This window comes from Chiloscyllium plagiosum, chromosome 13 (genome assembly GCF_004010195.1).
Source record: "Chiloscyllium plagiosum isolate BGI_BamShark_2017 chromosome 13, ASM401019v2, whole genome shotgun sequence".
NCBI classification, from domain to species: domain Eukaryota; kingdom Metazoa; phylum Chordata; class Chondrichthyes; order Orectolobiformes; family Hemiscylliidae; genus Chiloscyllium; species Chiloscyllium plagiosum.
The window spans coordinates 18,380,642-18,402,749 of record NC_057722.1 but is presented as its reverse complement, the minus strand read 5'-3'; the positions used below and the strand labels follow the sequence as shown (position 1 = coordinate 18,402,749).

At 40.4% G+C, this 22,108-nt stretch overlaps 1 protein-coding gene across 1 annotated transcript in view; it reads left to right on the top strand.

The window, feature by feature from the left end:
- pccb (propionyl-CoA carboxylase subunit beta) overlaps positions 1 to 22,108 on the top strand; it is a 36,150-nt gene that overhangs the window by 6,660 nt on the left and 7,382 nt on the right. The window contains exons 4-8 of the mRNA XM_043701942.1: positions 1,176 to 1,286; positions 2,628 to 2,736; positions 8,250 to 8,370; positions 16,490 to 16,571; positions 21,076 to 21,199. Of these exons, the coding sequence (XP_043557877.1) occupies positions 1,176 to 1,286; positions 2,628 to 2,736; positions 8,250 to 8,370; positions 16,490 to 16,571; positions 21,076 to 21,199 (547 nt within the window). The remainder of the gene's footprint in view (positions 1 to 1,175; positions 1,287 to 2,627; positions 2,737 to 8,249; positions 8,371 to 16,489; positions 16,572 to 21,075; positions 21,200 to 22,108) is intronic.

The window sequence follows — 22,108 nt, the reverse complement described above, 5'->3', positions numbered from 1 at the left end:
CTAGAATGAGAATTGTAGCAGCTATAATAAATACTATGGCTCCAAGAGCAGGTCAGAAGCAAAGAATTTTGTGCTGAATAATTTACCTCCTGTCTCCCCAATGCCTGTTAACTGTCTACAAGGTGCAAGTCATGTGTGTAATGGATTACTCACCACTGGCCTGGATGAGTACAGCTCCAACAAACTGGAGAGTTCAATTCAGGGCAAAGCAGCCCACCTGGTTGACAACCTATCCAACACTTTCTGCATTTACTCTCTTCACTATCAACATGCAGTAGCAGCATTTTGCAGTGCATCTTGTAGATGGTTCAGTAATTCACCAAGGCTTCTTGGCAGCATCTTCCAAACGCAATGACCTCTACTACCTGGAAGGTCAAAGGCAGAATAAGCATGGGAATATTGCCATATCCAAATACTACTTCAAGCTGTATGTAATTCTGATTTAGGACTGTATTGCCGTTCCTTCATATTTGCTGATCAGAATCCTGGAGCTTGTTCCTAACAGCATTGTGGATGTCCTTATACCCCCAAGGATTGCAGTGGCTCAAAGAGGCTACTCCCCACAACCACCTTCAGGACAATTAGGAATGGGCAATAATCAGCCACATCCCATTAATGAGTAAGAAAATCCAGATATAATTACAGTTTTTTTTATATACATGCCCTCCTCAGCACAATTTGTAAGTGTGATGTTGTGTAGCCTGTCTGTCTGTGCAGTTTCATTGTTAGTTTTTGGAGGAAGCGCAGTTCTTTTGTCACTATTTCCTTTGCCTATGTTAATAATCTGAACCTGGCAAATCAACAAACTAGAGTAATGTTTTGACCATATTTTGATTTGATGAGCTTTGCTCTTCACCTTTTTTTTCTTGTCTTTGTCAATGAAAATACTTTTTGGTTTTAGAAGCTTGTCATTTTAAAATTTGCCACAATTCTTAAAAATGTAAAAATTGCAATAAATCTGAAATGTTCTTTTAAAATTTGGTGATGTGTTAAACATAGTGTAGTTTATGGAAGGATCAGACTGACTTAAACTGCAGTAGTGAAATAATCTTTCTGGAAGTGTTGATTATCATAATGGGTTATGCTTAATTTATCTTCCTGCAAAATCAATGATGTGTATTTTTGTACAGGTTTGAAAACACTTTGCTAGTAAATGTGTTTTGAATATGTTGCAGAGAAACGTACTGTCCTCTGGTGTTGTGCCTCAAATATCTCTTATTATGGGTCCTTGTGCTGGTGGCGCTGTCTACTCACCTGCATTGACCGATTTCACGTTTATGGTGAAGGTAAAGCAGAATGTGATTTAATTGCAGAAATTTGTTCCCTGTGCTATTAGTGGTCAATGTGGCATGACAAATAATTCTAGAATGCTTTTCCCATTCCCTTCAACTTTGGCAATAAAATAGGCTGACCGGGAGAGGAGCTGGGGAGAGTGGTAAGTGGAGGGCTGAAGTGTCATGTGGTCTGTGAGAAGGGTGGGGAGACAGCAAGACAGGGTGGAGTAGGAGAGGGCTTATAGGCTGTAGACATGAAGCAGCGTGAGGTTTTGGGAGGGGGGTCAATGGCTTAGGGAAGGGAGAAGAGGGTCTGCGTGGTGGGACAGGACAGACTGGGGATGAGGGCCTGGGTGAGGTGGTCGGTGGTGGAGGAAAGACTAGCATGTGGTGGGGTGAGGGTAGGTGAGAGCCTTTTGGAGTTTGCCGAGGTGGGATGGTGAGAGATTGAAGCATGACAGGCATAGGATGGGATGAAGGTATGAGAATAGGTCTCATGAGGGAGGGCAGAAGGTTTGGGGGGAGGGGTAGGATTTGAAGTGATTTGAAACACAAAGTGCCTACAGATCTTTACAATGTAGGTGCTGAGGGATGCTTCCACTGACTCAGGAGTCCAGGACGAGAGATCAGAGTTTAGAATAGGGGATCAGCCATTTAGGGTTGAGATGAGCAGAAATACGACTGAAAGCATTGTGAATCTTGAGTTCTAAATCCCAGAGTTTTGTTCATTCAGTTATTCAAGAGGGAGATTGGTATCTTATTGAATACTGAGAGAATCAAGTACAATTAAATAGTTTTAAGGTGTAGTTGAGGTAAAAGATCAATCGTGGTCTGAGTTAAAATGGAAGGAACATGAAAGGGTCAAATAACTGACACGAACTAGTTAATATTATTGAAATTGTCTGGTAATACATAGTATTTTTGCATGATCTAATTAATCAACAAGATATCAAAGAGATATGGATAGCAACAATGCTTTGAGAAAGGTGGGTAAGTTGCAGTCTCCTTTTGAATATGGCTTATTATTGGATTACAAATGCATTATCTGGGTTGTTGCTGGTTCTACTGATATACATTGTGAGGTTCTTCTTATTTTCAAATTCTAGATACAGTTGACTTCCACAAATATTCATGTCTGCTGCAATTACCATTTGTTAGTGTTAAGTTTTCATTTTACAATTAAGTTCATTTTTTTTATTGCTCTTGATTGAAACCCAAAGTATATTCTTTTAAACTAAATAAGATACGTGATAATACTAAGTAAGAGGTTCTGTTTTAAAATTTGTCACTCACTATTTCTTTTTATCAGTTGCAGTAATTAATTTAATGATAAGATTTTGTTTGACGTTGCAGGATACATCTTACTTGTTCATAACTGGTCCTGATGTTGTGAAATCTGTTACAAATGAAGATGTGACTCAGGAAGATCTGGGTGGTGCTAAAACACACACTGCAATTTCAGGTTAGATGGCATTCGTTTGGACAATAAATATTTTTCAGTGTAAACTGCACTCTAATGTGTCAGCCTGACTGGATGATTTATATTTTGGACCTTTTAAAGATGCTGAATTGTTGACTGCCATTTGTCTAGCTCAGGTAAGTGTAGGACATCCTTTGTCATTTTGCTAGGTACAGTCCCTTTTCCATTCAGACCTTATTTCAGTTGGATTCAGATTTTGGTTTTAAGTTGATAAAATATTCCAACAAATCTGATAGGAGGAGTGCACTCCAAATAAAGCCCCACTACACCCTGAATCATTTCAAAGGCTAATGTTCACGTGATCACCAAAAAAAGATTGTTTCTCTTCTTTACTGTAATTTAGAACGAATGAGACATTCACCAGGTTTCTTTGGCAAACCCAAAAATAATTTGTTGATTAGAAACAAGGTTATACTTTAAAAATAAGTGGCCAAACTAGTTATCAACTAAGCTCTAACCTCCTTTTCTCAAACACACACTCGCATGAATATATACAGGTCAAAACAACACCATTGCAGAGCAATTTTGAATGGCGTAGAAAGGAAAAATCCTGTTGACCACAAGCTCCATCTAAAGAATGAGTTGGGTTCTCACACTTGTTTTCTTGCTGATATAATGTTGCTGTCAACCACAAGTGATGGAAGACCTTCGGTTTGAGGAGCAGGTCAGTCAGACGTGGGTCGTACGACTGAGTTAACGTGTCTGCTTTCAGATGGATTTCAGTGATGTTGATTCCTGGACTGTTCTTTGTTTCTCCAAAAATACTTCTGAGATATTTCTTCAACTGTTTGTTTAGGAGTTATATTGTTACTGTCTTAGGAAAACATTTCCCCATTTTTTATTTCTGGCTCACTCCAACTTCACACAAGCTTTCATGACTGGTTTTTACAAAGGACAATTGTGGCAAACACAGTCCCCAGTCTTTTGATTTTTGTGTTCCAAAAAGTCAACCTAGAAATTGTTCAAATTCTCAAAATCCACAAATATATATTTGTTCCCAACAACGTACATTTGTTCAGTGGATAATGAACTTTCGGATATGGTATTAGATTATACAATTACAAATCAAAGATTATCTTTCACAGATTCACAACGACTGTCTGGGAATGACAGAGACACTGCACAAAATATTTATTTTTCTGGACTATCTGGAAAAGCCTGGAAGATTTGAATGTATTGTGGATTTGCTGTTGGACAAGAAAGTATCATACCATCATAATACAGCATTTATCACCTACCCGCAGCTATATACCTTTTGAAAGGGGAAAAATATCCCACTAAGGAAAACTGGAAAATTCCTTTCAAGCTCAAGAGTGATCTACATTCTCCAGCAGGCGCCCTGTGAACTTAACTTCTACATGACTTTTCACTGATATCTACTCCACCCCAACCAGAAACTGTACATGTGAGCTGACAGCTTGTTCCATAGGTCATCTATTCTGAGGAAAAGTGTTCCAGTTAATATCCAATCCATTGCTACCCCTGTTTAACTTGCAAGCAACCTATCTAGTTAAAATAATTTGTCCATCAAAGAGACAGCATGGTTCCTTCATTCTTTGGTAAACCTCAAAGTCAAGTCATTAATATGTAGAAAACTAGTGCTTTATAAACTCGGAATTAATTTTGCTACATTTTCACAGCATTTGTACTTGCTGCTATTGATATTTAACAGTGGATACATCTGGTACTCTGCTTGACTTTTCAGCAGTAGCTATGAATGTTTAGAGAGGAATAAACTGCATTTTCATATCTACATATATCTCTCAACACTTTAATTAAAGGTAACTTGCGATTTACCTGCAATGAATCTACTTACTAAGGAACCTCAGACAATCAAGGACTGAAAGAATGATTTAAATGTTATTGAAAGTAGCAACCAAAATAAGACTCATCCTGTAAGCAAATTAAGCCTCACAACCAAACTGGGCTTCTCTCTGATGGAGGAATCTGGCCAGGATTCCAACCAAGTGGTTTGTCTCTGGAAATGTCCGGGCTTCAGTCCTTGTGTAATGTTCTTTGAAATTCTGCTACTGACTTGTTCTTGTGTTGGATTCTTGTACAATTTTCTCTCTTTCAGGTTTGTAGTGTGACATTATTGATGACTCAGTAGATTCTTTCATCCCCAACATTGATTACATTTCTGGAGACCTTGAGTCTGTAGCTTGTCATCTTATCAAAAGTAGCTCCTTGTTATATCCTGGGTTAGCTGTCTGTTTCAAACATAGCTTTTTCTGCAATTAACTCCTTAAATTCTTCTGCAAGGCAATTCTTACATTGTGGCAATAAAGTATCCATTTTATCAATCTGGTGTCAAAGCAGTTTTGTTCATGTAATCCTGTCAAAACGTGGCGAATTGCTTTCAGTCTGTGAGTAACAGTGTGTCTCTACTTCTTTCATCTCAAAAGTTTATTCCTGAAAGACTTATTAAAGTTGTAAAGTTTACATTATCACATCTTCATTCTGTTCCCATAGGTTGCACAATATAACATTTGATCTTTCTTTCTCAGAGGACCTTGAGATGTCCTCCCTGCCAAAATGACCCTCAAGAGTATTTCTAATATTATCCTTGAGCATCTTGTCTGTCCTGCAATAAATCTAATGGTCCATAGTTACTTAAGTCTGCCATTATCAAACTTACTCAAAATTGGAACATTACATTAACAGTTTTTTCAATTCGGGAGCAGGTTCCTGACTTGTGGCTTTTAAAGATCTGGGCAAAGTATATAACACACGTCCATTTTAATTGTTCTCTGCCAGTCAGATGTATTTTAATAATTCTTCCTTTTAAGAAGGCAACCTCATCTAATTTATTCAATGTTGTAGTGTTTACTGTTGTAAGTTGAGCATTATCTTTGTGTAAAAGCTGATGTCAAACGCTGGGTTCCGTATCCCTGTCATATCCAATGCTTTCCAATCTACCTCAGATAATCTTACAATGGATCTTTGACTTTCAAAATAGTGAAAAAGACTTTTCTCATTACCAGAATTGTCATTAACAGCTTTTGCACCTACTTGTACATGGTAGATGTATTTGTTTCCATTAGAATTATCCACTGAGAAAATATTATTCGTCATATTGGTCTTTACAATGTAAAACAGATATCAATGTCATATGTTTCTCAACATTAACAGATAGTGATTCTTAGATTGTTGATCAGTGAGATTGATGCAACTTCAACTTCATTCTGGCTTGTTGTAACTGGGATTGGTCTTTACAATGTAAAACAGATATCAATATCATATGTTTCTCAACATTAACAGATAGTGATTCTTAGATTGTTGATCAGTGAGATTGATGCAACGTCAACTTCATTCTGGCTTGTTGTAACTGGGATGGGTGGTCTTTTTAGTAATAAATTGTTGAGTTATAGATAAATCTTGATGTTGTTGTCTATGTGCTGAAATTTTGAATAGTTAAAAAAAAAACCCTAGTAAGTATTACAAATGCTATGACAGACAACTTTGTTTCCGTAGCTGTGTGGTTTATCTTTAATTCCTATGCTTTAATAGTGTCCTTGATAAGCATGTTCCTGTAAGGCAGGGAGGAAGTGGATGAGTGAGGGAGCTGTGGTTTGCTAAGGAAGTTGAATCTCTTGTCAAGAGGAAGGAGGCGGCTTCTGTTAGGATGAGACTTTAACACTCAAGTGCCCTAACTGAGCATTCAAGCTAGCCAGAAACAATCAAAAGAGAAGGCTAAGAAGAGCCAGGAGTGGACATGAGAAGTCATTGGCAGATAGAAAATTTAGGGGTTTCCTTGATCCTATCGGTATATCAGGAATAAAAGAATGATGAGAGTAAGATTAGGGCCAATCAAGGATAGTAGTGGGAAGTTGCCATGGAGTCTGAGGAGGTAGGAGAAGCGCTAAATGAATATTTCTCATCTGTATTCACACTGGGAAAAAACAGTGTTGTTGAGGAGAATACTGACTAGATGGAATTGAGGTTCACAGGAAAGAAGTGTTAGTAATTCTGTAAAGCGTGAAAATGGATAAGTCCCCGAGGCCAGATGGGATTTATCCTAGGATTCTCTGGGAAGTCAGAGGAGATTTCAGAGCCTTTGGCTTTGATCTTTGTCTTCATTGTCTACAGGAATAATGCCAGAAGACTGGAGGATAGCAAATGTTGTTTTCTTGTTCAAGAAGGGGAGTAGAGACAGCCCTGGTAATTATAGACCAGTGAGCTTTACTTTGGTCTGGGTAAAGTGTTGAAAAAGGTTATGAGAGGATTTATCATCACTGAGAGAGGAATAAATTAGGGACAGTCACTGTTTTATGAAGGTAGGTCATGCCTCACAAATCTTATTGATTTCTTTGCGATGATGACCAAACAGGTGGATGAGGGTAAAGTGGTTGATGTGGTGCATATGGCTTTCAGTCAGGTGTTTGATAAGGTTCCCCACGGTAGGCTATTGCACAAAATACGGAGGCATGTGATTGAGGATGATTCTTGCGGTTTGGATCAGAATTTGGCTCGCTGAAAAACGACGGTGGTGGGTTGGTGGGAAATGTTCATTTTGGAGTTCAGTTACTAGTGGTGTACCGCATGGATCTGTTTTGGGTCTACTGTTGTTTGTCATTTTTATAAAAGGCCTGGATGAGTAAACTGTGGATGACACTAAGGCCGGTGGAGTTGTGGACAGTACCGAAGGATGTTGCAGGTTACAGAGGGACGTAGATAAGCTGCAGAGCTGGGCTGAGAGGTGGCAAATGGAGTTTAATGCGGAGAAGTGTCAGATGATTCACTTTGGAAGGAGCAACTGGAATAAAGAGTACTGGGCTAATGGTAAGATTCTTGGCAGTGTAGATGAGCAGAGAGATCTGTGTTTATTTACATAGATCCCTGAAAGTTGCCACCCATGTTGTTAGGTGTGTTAACTTTTATTGGTAGAGAGATTGAGTTTTGGAGCCATGAGGTCATGTTGCAGCTGTAAAAAAAACTCTGATGCAGCCGCAATACTCTTGGAGTATTGCAGACAGTTCTGGTCACTGCATTATAGGAAGGATGTGGAAGCTTTGGAAAGGGTTCAGAGGAAATTTACCAGGTGTGGAGGGAAGGCCTTATGAGGAAAGGCTGAGGGCCTTTAGGCTGTTTTTGTTGGAGAGAAGGTTGAAAGGGGACTGAATTGAGACATATAAGATTATCAGAGGGTGAGAGAGGGTGGATAGTGAGAGCCTTTTTCCTTAGTTGGTGATGGCAAGAAGGAGGGGGGCATAGCTTTAAATTGAGGGGTGATAGATATAGGATAGATGTCAGAGGTAGTTTCTTTACTCAGTAGTAGTGGTGTGGAATGCCCTGCCTGCAAATGTAGTAGACTTGCCAACTTTAAGGGCATTTAAATGGTCATTGGATAAACACATGGATGAAAATGGAATAGTGTAGGATAGATAGGTTTTCGTATGGGTTCCACAGATCGGCACAATATTGAGGGCCACAGGGTCTGAACTGCGCTGTAACATTCTATCTTTATTGTAGTAATAAGTCTGTTTATGTTGCAGGTGTTGCACACAAGGCCTTTGAAAACGACGTTGATGCCTTATTGAACTTGAGAGAATTTTTTAATTTTATACCTCTGAATAATAGAGATCCTGCTCCTATTAGAGAATGCCAGGATCCATGGTAAGTAAAAGAATCCAGTTTCACACGCTGTTATATTCTTTGATATCAGGTTATGGAAGATTTAGTATTGTGTACTGGTTTATCAGTGATTTTGCAGCATTTAATTAGAGCAATTCCCCCACCCAATCCTCTGATACCCAAATATGAATTACAGTTCATTTCTGATGGAGAATCTGCAAAATATCCTTTGAGTATAAGCCAGTTTAAAACTGATACAGTACATTGTTCAGTTACACAGTTACAGTAGAAATATATCCTTTTGACAGACTTGACAAATGTTGCCATCCACACAACTCTTATGATTTCCATATAGTATCTGTACATAGTGTATGCACATCCCATACTATTTCAATAAAGATTGAAGCTGTCACAATTCTAGGTGTCACCTTAAAAAGGAGGTCCTCCACTGTAGAAATATCTGGATTACTTCCGGTGTCATGAGATGGCGAGGGTAGGAATAGGAGGATAGAGCAAATGCATGCTTGGCTGAGCAGCTGGTGCAGGGGAGAAGGGTTCAGATTTTTGGATCATTGGAGTCTCTTTCGGGGTAGAATTGACCTGTGCAAGGAGGGTGGATTGTACCTGAATTAGAAGGGGGTCTAATACAGTAGCAGAGAGATTTGCTAGAGCTGCGTGGGAGGATTTAAACTGGTGGTAGTTTGGGAGGGCGGTGGTGGAGGAGGAAGGAGGGCAGGGAGCTAGAGATCAACCTGCGACTGGTACAATTGGGAAAAGGAGCAAGTCAAACAGTCAGGGCAGCTAGGAACAAAGCAGAGAACAAAGTGGGACTGGTAAATTAAACTGCATTTATTTCAACGCAAGAGGCCAAACAGGGGAGGCACATGAACTCAGGACATGGGACTGGGATATCATCGCAATTAGAGAGACTTGGCTCAGGGACGGACAGGACTGGCTGCTTAATGTTCCAGGATACAAATGCTATAGGAATGACAGAAAAGAGGGCAAGACAGGAGGGAGTGTGGCCTTTCTGATAAGGGATAGTATTACAGCTGTACTAAGGGAGCATATTCCTGGGAGTACATCCAAGGAAGTTATTTGGGTGGAACTGAGAAATAAGAAAGGGATGATCACCTTATTGGGATTGTATTATAGACCACTCAATAGTCAGTGGAAAATTTGAGAAACAAATTTGTAAGGAGATTTGTTATCTGTAAGAATGATAAGATGGTAATGGTAGAGAATTTTAACTTTGCAAACATAGATTCCTCTCTATCTAAACCCTTAATACTATAGCAGTCCAATCTAAGTGTGTACAAGAGAATTTTCTAATTTAATATGTGGATCACCTACTAGAGTGCAAAACCTGACCGATTCTTGAAAAATAAGGCAGGGAGGTGACTGAGGTGTCAGTGGGGGAGCAGTTTGGGGCCAGCGACCATAATTCTATTCGTTTTAAAATAGTGGTGGAAAAGGATAGACAGGATCTAAAAGTTAGAGTTCTAAATTGGAGTAAGGCCAATTTTGATGGTATTAGGTAAGAACTTTCAAAAGTTGATTTTATATTTTATAATATAATCTATATAACTCATTAATTACACAATAGTTGTCATATTTTATATAAAACTGGAAGATGGAGCTGGTTGTTAGATTTCACTCCCCCTGACTTTTTGCCAGGGATTTGCAGGCACCTTTTAGCTTCCTTTCTATTGTACTAACTGGGATCACTAACTCAGCCCACGGGAAATGTTGGGCCTGTGTGGATTAGAAGCAGAGCCAAACTAAATCTATTTCAATCTTTTATAATTTTTCCACATCTGACCGTGTAATCTACATTTTTTTTCTTTGCAATATATCAATAATTTTGCTTTTCTCCTAATCACATTTCACATTTTTCTTCTTCATTGTAGTGTTTGCGCAAGCTTTCAGTTTGAATGCTGTTCAGTCCTAATAGTGCTGCAAATTAATCTTTATACACAAACAACATACTTTTAAAGAAATGTTAATAATTTGAAAACTATTCAAGATCTACACCTATTCTTTTGAAAAGGCAGTTTGCTAAATATCACTTGAACTGATGTTTTTAATACAGTGAGTCAGAGTCACAGTGTACAGCACAGAAACAGACCCTTTGGTCCAACTTGTCCATGCCGATGAGATATTCCAACCCAATCTAGTTTCACGTGCCAGTACCTGGCCCATATCCTTCCAAACCCTTCCTATTCATATACCCATCATGCCTCTTAAATGTTGCAATTGTACCAGCCTCCACCACTTCCTCTGGCAGCTCACTCTATACACATTCCACCCTCTGCCTGAAAAAGTTGCCCCTTAGGTCTCTTTTATATCTTTTCCCCCTCACCCTAAACCTATACCCTTTAGTACTTGACTCCTCCCACCACAGGGAAAAGACTTTGTCTATTTATTTCTATCCATGCCCCTCATAATTTTATAAGCTTCTATAAGGTCACCCTTCAGGCTCCAACGCTCCAGGGAAAACAGCCCCAGCCTTTTCAACCTCTCCCTATAGCTCAAATCCTCCAACCCTGGCAACATTCTTGTAAATCTTTTCTGAACCCTTGCAAGCTTCACAACATCTTTCCAATAGGAAGGAGACCAGAATTACACACAATATTCCAACAGTGGCCTAACCAATGTCCTGTACAGCTGCAACATGACCTCCCAACCCCTGTACTCCATACACTGAGCAATACAGACAGCATACCTTCACTATCCTATCTACCTGCGATTCTATTTTCAAGAACCTGAACTCAGATGTCTCTTTGTTCAGCAACACTCCCGAGGACCTTACCATTAAGCGTATAAGTCCTGCTAAGATTTGCTTTCCCAAAATGCAACTCCTCACATTTATCTAAATTAAACTCCATCTGCTACTTCGCAGCCCATTGCCCATCAGATCTAGATCCCGTTGTAATGTGAAGGAACCTTCTTCAATGTCCACTACACCTCCAATTTTGGTGTCACCTGCAAACTCACTAGCTATACTTCTTATGCTCACTCCGAATCATTTATATAAATGATGAAAAGTAGTGGAGCCACCACTGATCCGTGTGGCACACCACTGGTCACAGGCCTCCAGTCTGGAAAAACAACCCTCCCCCACCACCCTTTGTCTTTTACCTTTGAGCCAGTTCTGTATCCAAATGGCTAGTTCTTCCTGTATTCTATGAGATCTAACCTCGCTAACCAGTCTCCTGTGGGGAACCTTGTTGAATGCCTTACTGAAGTCCATATAGGTCACATCTATTACTCTGCCCTCATCAATCCTCTTTGTTACTTCTTCAAAAAACTCAATCAAGTTTGTGAGACATGATCTCCCACGCACAAAGCCGTATTGACTACCCCTAATCAGTCCTTGCCTTTCCAAATAAATGTACATCCTGTCCCTCAGGATTCCCTCCAACAACTTGCTCACCACCGACATCAGGCTCACTGGTCTACAGTTCCCTGGCTTGACCTTATCACCTTTCTTAAACAGTGGCACCATGTTAGCCAACTTCCAGTCTTCCGGCACCTCACCTGTGACTATCAATGGTACAAATATCTCAGGAAGAGGCCCAGCAATCCCCTCCTTGGATTCCCACAGAGTTCTAGAATACACCTGATCAGGTCCTGGGGACTTATTCAGCTTTGTGTTTCAAGACATCCAAGCACTTGCTCCTCTGTAATATGGACATTTTTCAATATGTCACTATCTATTTTTCCTACATTCTATATCTTCCATGTCCTTTTCCCCAGTAAATACTAATGCAAAATACTCATTTAGTATCTTCGCCCATCTCCTGCGGCTCCACACAAAGGCCGCCTTGCTGATCTTTGAGGGGCCCTTTTCTCTCCCTCGTTACCATTTTGTCCTTAACATATTTATGAAAACCCTTTGAATTCTCCTTAACGCTATTTTGTTGCTGACAGTGGAATTAGTGTCTTGAGTATTAACTCTTCATTTGTTATTCATTTTATATTCATTTATTATGTGTTCTGAAATAGATCTGTCTAGAACTTAGAGTTTAGTGTTTCAGCATTTTGACATATTGAAAATATTGTAATTAAGTTCACAGCTTTTGAGGAACTGATTTGGTTCATGGTGAAAGGTTGCCCTCTAGTGTTTGCTGAGAAAAATATTCTTTAGTGTCTGATGTTTGGGAACAATGGCATCTAGTGGCCATTGAGTTATAAACATTTACCAGGTTGTGGCTGAATTTTTTGTTAACATTTATTGACAAATAATTATTTTTGTAACCTTTAGGTTCTATTGATAAAAGAAATAGAAATTTTTTGGAAATTTTACTGTTCATAACAGCTCTTGCATTTTTAAAGGTGATGTTGGAGGAAACTTTAGATACGTGTCATACAGGTTTACAAGTATAGTATTACCTCTGCCATCAACTGTCAACTTATGGAACAAATTAGGCTTCATCAGTAGAGGCAAAGTACAAGAGAAAGGAAGTTATGATGAACACTGATTAGACCTCAGCTGGAGTATTGTCTAAAGTCTGGGTGACACACTATGGGAAGGATGTGAAAGCATCAGAGAGCAGAAGAGGTTTTTGGGAATTGTTTCAGGGATGAGACATTTCTGTTATGAGGAACAGTTAGAGAAGTTGCAATTATTTTGCTCGCAGCAGAGGAGTTTTTCAAAATTATGGGGCCTGAACAGATTGGATAGGGAGAAACTGTTCTTAAGTAGATCAAGAAGCAGAAGGCACAATTTTAGTGTTTTGCAAAAGAAGCAAATGTGAGGTGAGAAAATACAGACACTAATGAAGGTATGGAATGCAGTACATGGGATCATACTGGAGGCAAGTTCAGTTGAGGCATTCAAGAGGGTATTGGGTAATTATTTAAATAGAAACAGTGTGCATTCTTACAGGGGAAAAAGCAGGAGATTAACACTATATTAAATGCTCAGCAAGCTGGTGCAGATACAATGGGCTAAAGGGCTCCCTTCTGCTCCCTGACAATACTGTGATTGTTTTCCTTAGTAAATACATTCGGATTTAAAGCTTGTTGCAGTGTTGGCCCAAAAATATCACTGGATAAAACATCCATTAGCCACCATGTTACTGAGGCGATATAAGGGCTGATGGCCAAAAGCTTAGCCAAAAAGGTTTGTTTTTAAGGAGTATCTTAAAGGAAGAAAGAGAATTAGGACATCTAAAGCTTACAATGAAGACCACTTAGAAGCTGTGGCTACTGATAGTGGAGAGATTAAAATTGGGGTTTCTGGGAAGGCCAGAGTTTCATGTGAGCTGATGTTTCAGGAGTTTGTGGAGGAGAGGTGTCATGGAGGGATTTGAAAACCAGGATGAGGATTTAAAAATATAGGTGTTGTTTGACTGGAATCCAGTGTTGATCAGCAAGCACTTTGCTGACAGGTGAACAGAGCTTTATGCAAATAAGGTCATCCAAACTACAGCTACCCATGTCCATAAGTTTGTAAGTCGGAATAATACAACACATATGCTGAGAGTAACGAAAGATAACAAGTTTGAGGTAGAAATGGATGGTTTTATTTATTACACAGGTTGAGCTGTTATGTAAAACCTTTGACTGGAATTTGAATTTGAGAGAAATGGACAATCTTTTATAAAAATAACTCTTCCTACTCTATAGTGAATTTAACCTTGTCTGATGGGTTTTGTCCGCGATTTCTTTCTTTGGTCTAGCTTCAATGGTTTTAGGACTGTGTCTTATGGGCATACATTTGGGAGCAGGGTTAGTTGCTTGATGCTGAGACCTCTGACACTTTCTCAGGAGCAAGTCCTGCTCTAGAGAACTGCTGACCAATAAAATAACTGGCAGCTAATGGGATAACCATCACCTTTCTAAAAATAAGTTTGCACATCCCCATAGCCTGTTTTATTCCCGTCACTGAAAACATGGTAGGACAATGACAAATGCTAAGGAATTACTGCTATTTTTGATTCTGTTATATTCCCTAAGAGATACATCAGCTTCTCTCTGAATTCCTTGATGCCCTCTGACAGGCTTGCCTCGAGACCGTCACGCTGTGTGCAGTGAACCCATATTTTGCTATGCACTCTCTTGTCAAACATTGTTCAGTCCGCTTGCTGGAGGCTAACTTTGGTAATTATCTTGCTGTCCAACTTGTACTCCTGCTGATCTTGTGAACTCAGCAAGTGAATGAGTTATTACTACCCTTCAATGTGTCTTCCTCCAGAATGTCTTTCCACTTGTGAACAAGTCCCTTACCATACATGAATTTAATGTGGGCAATTCCTACACCATTGTGCCTTTAACAGAAACACTGCTAAGGGCTGATGACACTTGTCTCCTCAATGAAGCCTCCACATCTGGTTATATTTTTGCCCACTTGCTCTACCATGATTGTCAGTGTGTGTGTGATGCTTATAATCAGATCACACCATGGCCTGACCCCTTCTTCACCCGCGTTGCCTGTCTTTCAAAATCATTATTCTGCATTGTCCTTCTGAGGATGTTTTTATGCTTTCCCCCTCAGCCTCTGCACTGAACAACTTCTCATCACGTATCCTGTCCTTTGAGCTCACTGCCCTCTTCTACCTAAAAGCTCTCCCAACATTGCTATTATTATTGTAATAAGCACGGTTAAAACCACTCTGATCACTTCCTTGTATCAATCATTCACCATCCGTTGTCCCCTTCGATCACCTCTCTTCATCCCTGTTGGAAGCTATCCACAAATCACTTAAAACTGCATTTTCAAAAAGTCACTTGCTGTCCATTAGCCAGAACATTCTGGAACAACTGGTTTACTCTATCACCCCCTCGTTCCATCTTTGATGACCTAGTCCCCAGTAAAACTAGTATGCTCTAGTTGTTTTTCTTGGTCTAGCTCTCCCTTCCAATCCATTAAAGTCACATCGACGTTTATGGATATGGCGGACAATTATTGAAGTATTGAATCTGGCTGGTCCACAAAGTCATCTTCATGGAACGAATTCACCTCAACATACTTTGATACTGTCCTGTCCTGTTCCGCTCCTCTCTTCCCCCCTGCCCACGGCCCACCACAGGAACTCCCCACATACTCCGCCTCCTCCAAGACTTTCGTTTCCCCAGCTTCCAGTGCCTCATCTTCACCATGAAACATTCAATCCCTATACATCTTCGTCAGCCATGACGAGGACCTCCAAGCCCTCCAATTCTTCCTCTCCTGGCGTCCCCATCAGTACTCCTCCACTGACGCTCATTAGTTTGGCTGAACTGGTCCTCATCTTCAAGAAGTTCTCCTTGGGATCCTCGGACCTCCTCTAGCTGAAAGGGGTAGCCATGAGCACCAGCTATGCCTGTCAATTTGTTGGTTACGTGGAACAGGTCATCTTCTACAGTTACACTGGTACATTCCCCACCTTTTTCTTCCGGTACATTGATGATTGTATCGGCACCACTTCATGCTCCCACAAGGAGTTGAACAATTCATCTACTTCACCAACATATTCAACACGACCTAAAGTTCACCCAGACCATTTCAGATACCTCCCTCCCAACACGGACGTCTTCTACAAACCCACCAACTCTCACAGGTACGTGGACTACACCTCCCCCCACTTATTCTCAAACCATACCCCACCCCACCCCAAAGGAGTACCAGTTCCACCACCGAACACACCAGATGGCTTCCTTCTTCAAATACTGCAATTTCCCCTCCCATGTGGTTGATGATGCCCTCAGGCGCATCTCCTCCACTTCCTGCATCTCTAGCCCCGCCCTTCCAGTCGCAACAAGGACAGACCTGTCCTGGTATTCATCTTCCACCCAATAAACCTCCATATACATCCTCCACCATTTCTGCCACCAACAAACAGACCTCCCCACCCCATCTGCTTTCTATAAAGACCATTCCCTCCGCGGTTACCTTCATCAGGATTCAGACTTAAGCCCGAAATGTCAATTCTCGTCCTTGGACACTGTCTGACCTGCTGTGCATTCCAGCACCACACTCTCGACTCTGATCTCCAGCGTCTGCAGTCCTCACTTTCTCCTGACTGTAAGACAGGTTTGATAGTGTGCTGTGTAATGAGATAATCAGAAAGGTGAATCATTGAGGCATAAGTAGTTAATATTTTACAACATAGATAAATGGTTGAGATTTTTTTACGAAAATAAAATTTCTACTTTTGTCCTTTTGCTCATATAGTGACCGGCTGGTACCCAGTCTGGATACAGTGGTTCCAATGGAATCCACAAAAGCATATGATATGTTGGAAATCGTCAGTGCGGTAAGATGTTTGATTTCAATTTCTCAGTACTCCATAAAACAACATAACTGTGCTGATTTTTGAGCATTAATTTGCTGGAGTGATCACATTTTGTCAGATAACTTCCATAATGAGAGAGAGGGGTGTTCCCAGTTATTAGAACTTATACCCATTAGATAATTGTGGTACCTCAGATGAATAACTTAATTGATATAGAATGATACAGAAGATGGCATCAGCAATAACATTAGCAAATTTGCTGATGATACAAAGCTGGGTGGCAGGGTGAAATGTGAGGAGGATGTTAGGAGATTACAGGGTGACCTGGACAAGTTAGGTGAGTGGGCAGATGCATGGCAAATGCAGTTTAATGCCCACATTCTAGGGAAGACGTCAAAGCCTTGGAAAGAGATTTATTAAAGTGGAGGAAGTGATGACGGGCTTACAGTTCCACGGAGGGACTGAAAAAACTAGAGCTTTTCTCCTCAGACGGAGAAGGTTAAGGGGAGACTTCACGGAGTTGTTCCGAGGGTTTTGACAAGGAAACAGGAAGAGACAGTTCCCACTGGCAGGTGGGCCAGGATTCAAAGGACAGAGGACAGGATTTTAGGACAGAGATGAGGAGAAACTTGTTCACCCAGAGAGTGGTGGCTGTGTGGGATGCTCTGCCCCAGAGGGCAGTGGAGGCCCAGTCTCTGGATTAATTTAAGAAAGAGTTGGATAGAGCTCTCAAAGATAGTGGAATCAAGGGTTATGGAGATAAGGCAGGAAGAGGATACTGATTAGGAATGATCAGCCATGATCATATTGAATGGTGGTGCAGGCTCGAAGGGCTGAATGGCCTTTTCCTGCACCTATTGTCTAATTCTGAAATCTTTCAAATCTGGTTTTGCAGCAGGTGCACTTCATAAAACATGAGTTGGCTTTATTTACAGTGGAGAGTGGGTCTTTGAGCCCCTTGAGCCGGTTATGTGTTTTGTGGATCGTGGCTGACCTGCATTCGAATTGATCAACTTATCATGTTTTTGAAAACACTAATTTTTTCCTAATAATTATGAAAAATTAAGCTAGTCTTACTGAGGGAATTTTTCTCCACTGATGTCAATGTCAGTTGTACTTCCTGACATCATTGCTGAACAAACGCAAAATACTGTGGTGCTGGAGAAACTCTGAAGGTTTACCAGCATCCATGGAGATAGAAACAGAGGTAATGTTTGAGTTCAGTATGACTTCTGAATCGTAAAATCTATCAAAGCATTTCTTGCAACAAAAAGACACATTAGCAGTAGTTTATGGCATCAACAACATGCACTGAAGTAATTTTCCTTTCTCAACAACACTTTCTAAACCCATGATTACTGTCTCCAAGACAAACACCATTCTGATATAGAACTACACCGTTATTCTATCACTGTCAGAAGTAACAAAGAAGATTGCTGTGGGCAGAGCAGTAGATATGATCTATATGGACTTCAGTAAGGCGTTCGACAAGGTTCCTCATGGGAGACTGATTAGCAAGGTTAGATCTCATGGAATACAGGGAGAACTAGCCATTTGGATACAGGACTGGCTCAAAGGTAAAAGACAAAGGGTGGTGGTGGTGGAGGGTTGTTTTTCAGACTGGAGGCCTGTGACCAGTGGAGTGCCACAAGGATTGGTGCTGAGCCCTCTACTTTTTGTCATTTACTTAAATGATTTGGATGCAAGCATAAGAGTTACGGTTAGTAAGTTTGCAGATGACATCAAAATTGGAGATGTAGTGGACAACGAAGAGGGTTACCTCAGATTACAACAGGATCTGGACCAGATGGGCCAATGGGCTGAGAAGTGGCAGATGGAGTTTAATTCAGATAAATGCGAGGTGTTGCATTTTGGGAAAGCAAATCTTAGCAGGACTTATACACTCCCTGGTAAGGTCTTAGGGGGTGTTGCTGAACAAAGAGACCTTGGAGTGCAGGTTCATAGCTCCTTGAAAGTGGAGTTGCAGGTAGGATAGTGAAGGTGGCATTTGGTATGCTTTCCTTTATTGGTCAGAGTATTGAGTATAGGAGTTGGGAGGACATGTTGCGGCTGTACTGGACATTGGTTAGGCCACTGTTGGAATATTGCGTGCAATTCTGGTCTCCCTCCTATCGGAAAGATGTTGTGAAACTTGAAAGGGTTCAGAAAAGATTTACATGGATGTTGCCAGGGTTGGAGGATCTGAGCTACAGGGCTGCCAGAGGAAGTGGTGGAGGCTGGTACAATTGGAACATTTAAGAGGCATTTGGATGGGTATATGAATAGGAAGGGTTTGGAGGGATAATGGCTGGGTGCTGGCAGGTGGGACTAGATTGGGTTGCGATATCTGGTCGGCATGGACGGGTTGGACCGAAGGGTCTGTTTCCATGCTGTACATCTCTATGACGCTATAACTACCTCTGCAACACAGAGGCTTGGAGGATTGCAATATTACAGCTCAGTTCAAATAAAGTCAAAAGAACTAAATTTAACAACCACATGCCTACAAGAGCAGGATGATATCCAGGCTCTGGTTGACAGATGGTAATTAATATTCACACCACACAAATGCCATACAATGAATATCTCTAACAAGAGAAAATCTACCCACCACCTCTTGACATTCAGTGGCATTACTATTGCTGAATCTCCAACTATCAACGTCCTAGGGGTTATCATTTACCACAAACTGACGAGGACTAGCCATATAAACACTTTGGTTACAAAAGCAAGTCAGAAGCTAGGAATCCTGCAGCAAGTATCTCCCCTCCTGACTCCCCAGAATCTGTCAACTTGCTGCATAATGCAAGACAGAAGTGTGATGAAATACTTTCCACTTGTCTGAATGATTGTAGCTCCAACAGCACTCTCTAAACCTGACACCATACAAGACAAAGCAGCCCGCTTGATTGACAGTCTATCTATTAGCTTGAACATTCACTCCATCCAAAACCAACACTCAATTTCAGCCGTGTTTCTACAAGATGCACTGAAGAGATTTACCCAAGATTCTGAGACAGCACCTTCCAAACTCATGATCACTACCATCTATAGGGACAAGGACAACAAATACACAGGAATGTCACCATCTGAAAGTTTTTCTCCAAGCCACGCCCCAGTGTATTGCTGTAGCTTCAGTGTTGCTGGGTCGCAATCTTGGGACTCCCTTTCTTATGGCATCAAATGGACTTCAGGGGTTCAAGAAGGCAGCTAACCACTACCGTCTCAAAGTCAACAAGGGTTGTGCAATAAATGCTGGTCTAGTCAGTGACATCCACATTCCATAAATAAATAAGATTAGTAATATAAGAAAGCTTTGCAGTAACAATGTGAAAGAAAAAGAAATTGGCATTTGCAAAAGTTTAAGCTTAAAAAATGAAAGCTGTTGCAGATTTGTCAAAGGCAAATCATTTTTAATTATCTTGATAGAATTGCCTAATCACTCAAGATCTAATGAGTTACATGATTCACGTACATGTGAACTTTGAAAAGATGTGATTAAACACCACACAATAGACTTGTTAATGAAAATGAAGCCCGTTACATTCAGGAAGCAGTTGCTAAGTGGTTATGAAATTGGCTTGGGACAAAATGCAGGGTAAGAGTTAACAATTGCTTTTCTGAAGGGGAGTGTGCACTGGTATTCCCTGGTGGGTTAGTGCTGGGACCACTGGCCCTTTTTGATATGTGTTAATTAACTGAGCCTAAATTTTCAAGTTTGCATATGTTATGAAATTCAGAAATGTAGTGAGGAAGGTAGCAAAACTTCAAAAAGACACAGACCTAACAGTGAAAGGGCAGATATGTAGCAGATGAAATTTATTGCGCGTGTATAAAGTAATGAATTTTGTCGTGAAGTATGCAAAACAACGTGTAGAGTTTTGATCGACAATGGAGTTAAAGATTAATCATATTATTGAATGAAAATAAGTAGCGTTTTTTCATAAAGGCAGCACAAACATGATGGCTTAATGGTTTCCTTTTATGATGGATTATTTGGAATTTGTCAATCTAATGAACCTACTGTGCACCTTCCAAAGGCCCAGTGCCCAGGACTGTAAGCAAGTCCTCTATGCAGGGTTTAACCAGAGCTCTGTGCAATTGTAATATAACTATTGCATCAGGTAGCATCAATTAGGCCTTATGTAATGATTTCTTGTGTCTGTTGAGCAGTATTCACTCATTTGTATTTACAGCCCTAAATCTTCAAGCTCATCGACAGCTGCAATATTGCAATTTGAGAGAAATGTTTCTAAACAGTCACTGATCTTCAGGCTTGATGTATACTATGTACTTAAATGTACGTTTCTTCAGGTCCTGTGGATCAGTGATTTCCTCGCTTCCACTCTTGTGAAATTATCCTTAGTGTGTTTGTTGTAATCTCTGTAATGAATGACTCTGTTAGCAGCGCATGGTTATGTTGTTTTGGGATTCAGCTGAATTTTTCAGCTCTTCGTAGAGTGGTAAATATTTAACATTTTTTGAAGCACATTTCAAACAGTCACCTTTTGAAAATCTGTTTTAGATTGCAGATGAAAGGGAATTTTTTGAGCTCATGCCTAATTATGCGAAGAACATTATTATTGGTTTTGCCAGGATGAATGGACGCACAGTGGGAATTGTGGGTAATCAACCTAAAGTGGCTTCAGGTGAGTATTTTAACTTCCCTTCCAAAAAAATTCCCATCTTACTGAGATTGCAGCATTGCTGGATATAAAACACTTAAAAACACTTGATAAGGTTCTCCACTGGTTAGAGTCTTACCTAGCACAAAAGCAGGTGAGTTGTGATATGTGGAGGTTAATCATCTCAATTGCTGCAGCATTTCCTGGGCTGGTGTCTTAGATCCAACCATCATCAGCTTCATGAATGGCCTTTCTCAATCATGAGGTCAAAAGTGAGGGTGTTTGCTGATGATGATGATATTCTGCACCATACACAACTTCTCAGACATAGGCAGGAAAATCTGGACAAAATTCAGCTTTGGGCTGATATGAAAATTGACATTTGCACCATAAATGTCAAGAAATGATCATCTTCAACAAGAGAAAATCCAACCATCTTCCTTTGACATTCAGTACAATTATTTGATGAATCGTCCAATATCAACATTAAGAGGGTTACCATTGACCAGAAATTGAACTAGACCAGCATTCCAAATGCTGTGACTACAAGAGCAGGTCAGAGGCTGAGAATTCCGTGCCAAATAACTCATCTCCTGCGTTGTCAAAAGCCTGTTCACCATCTGGAATGCACATATCAGAAATGCAATGGAATAATCTGCACTTAACTGAAGCTTTACAGCATGCTGGATTGACACACCACCTACAACCGTAAATATTCCCTTCCTCAACCACTGATACACAGTGGCTGCAGTGTGTACCAATGACATGTTGAATTGCAACAAACTCACCAAGGCGCTTAGGATATCATCTTTCAAAGTTGTAACCTTGACTGCATAGAAAGACAGAGCAGACAGATGCATGGGAACAACATCACTTCCAAGTTCCTCTTCAAGTCATGCACCAACCTGAGTTGGAAAACAGTGTACATGATTT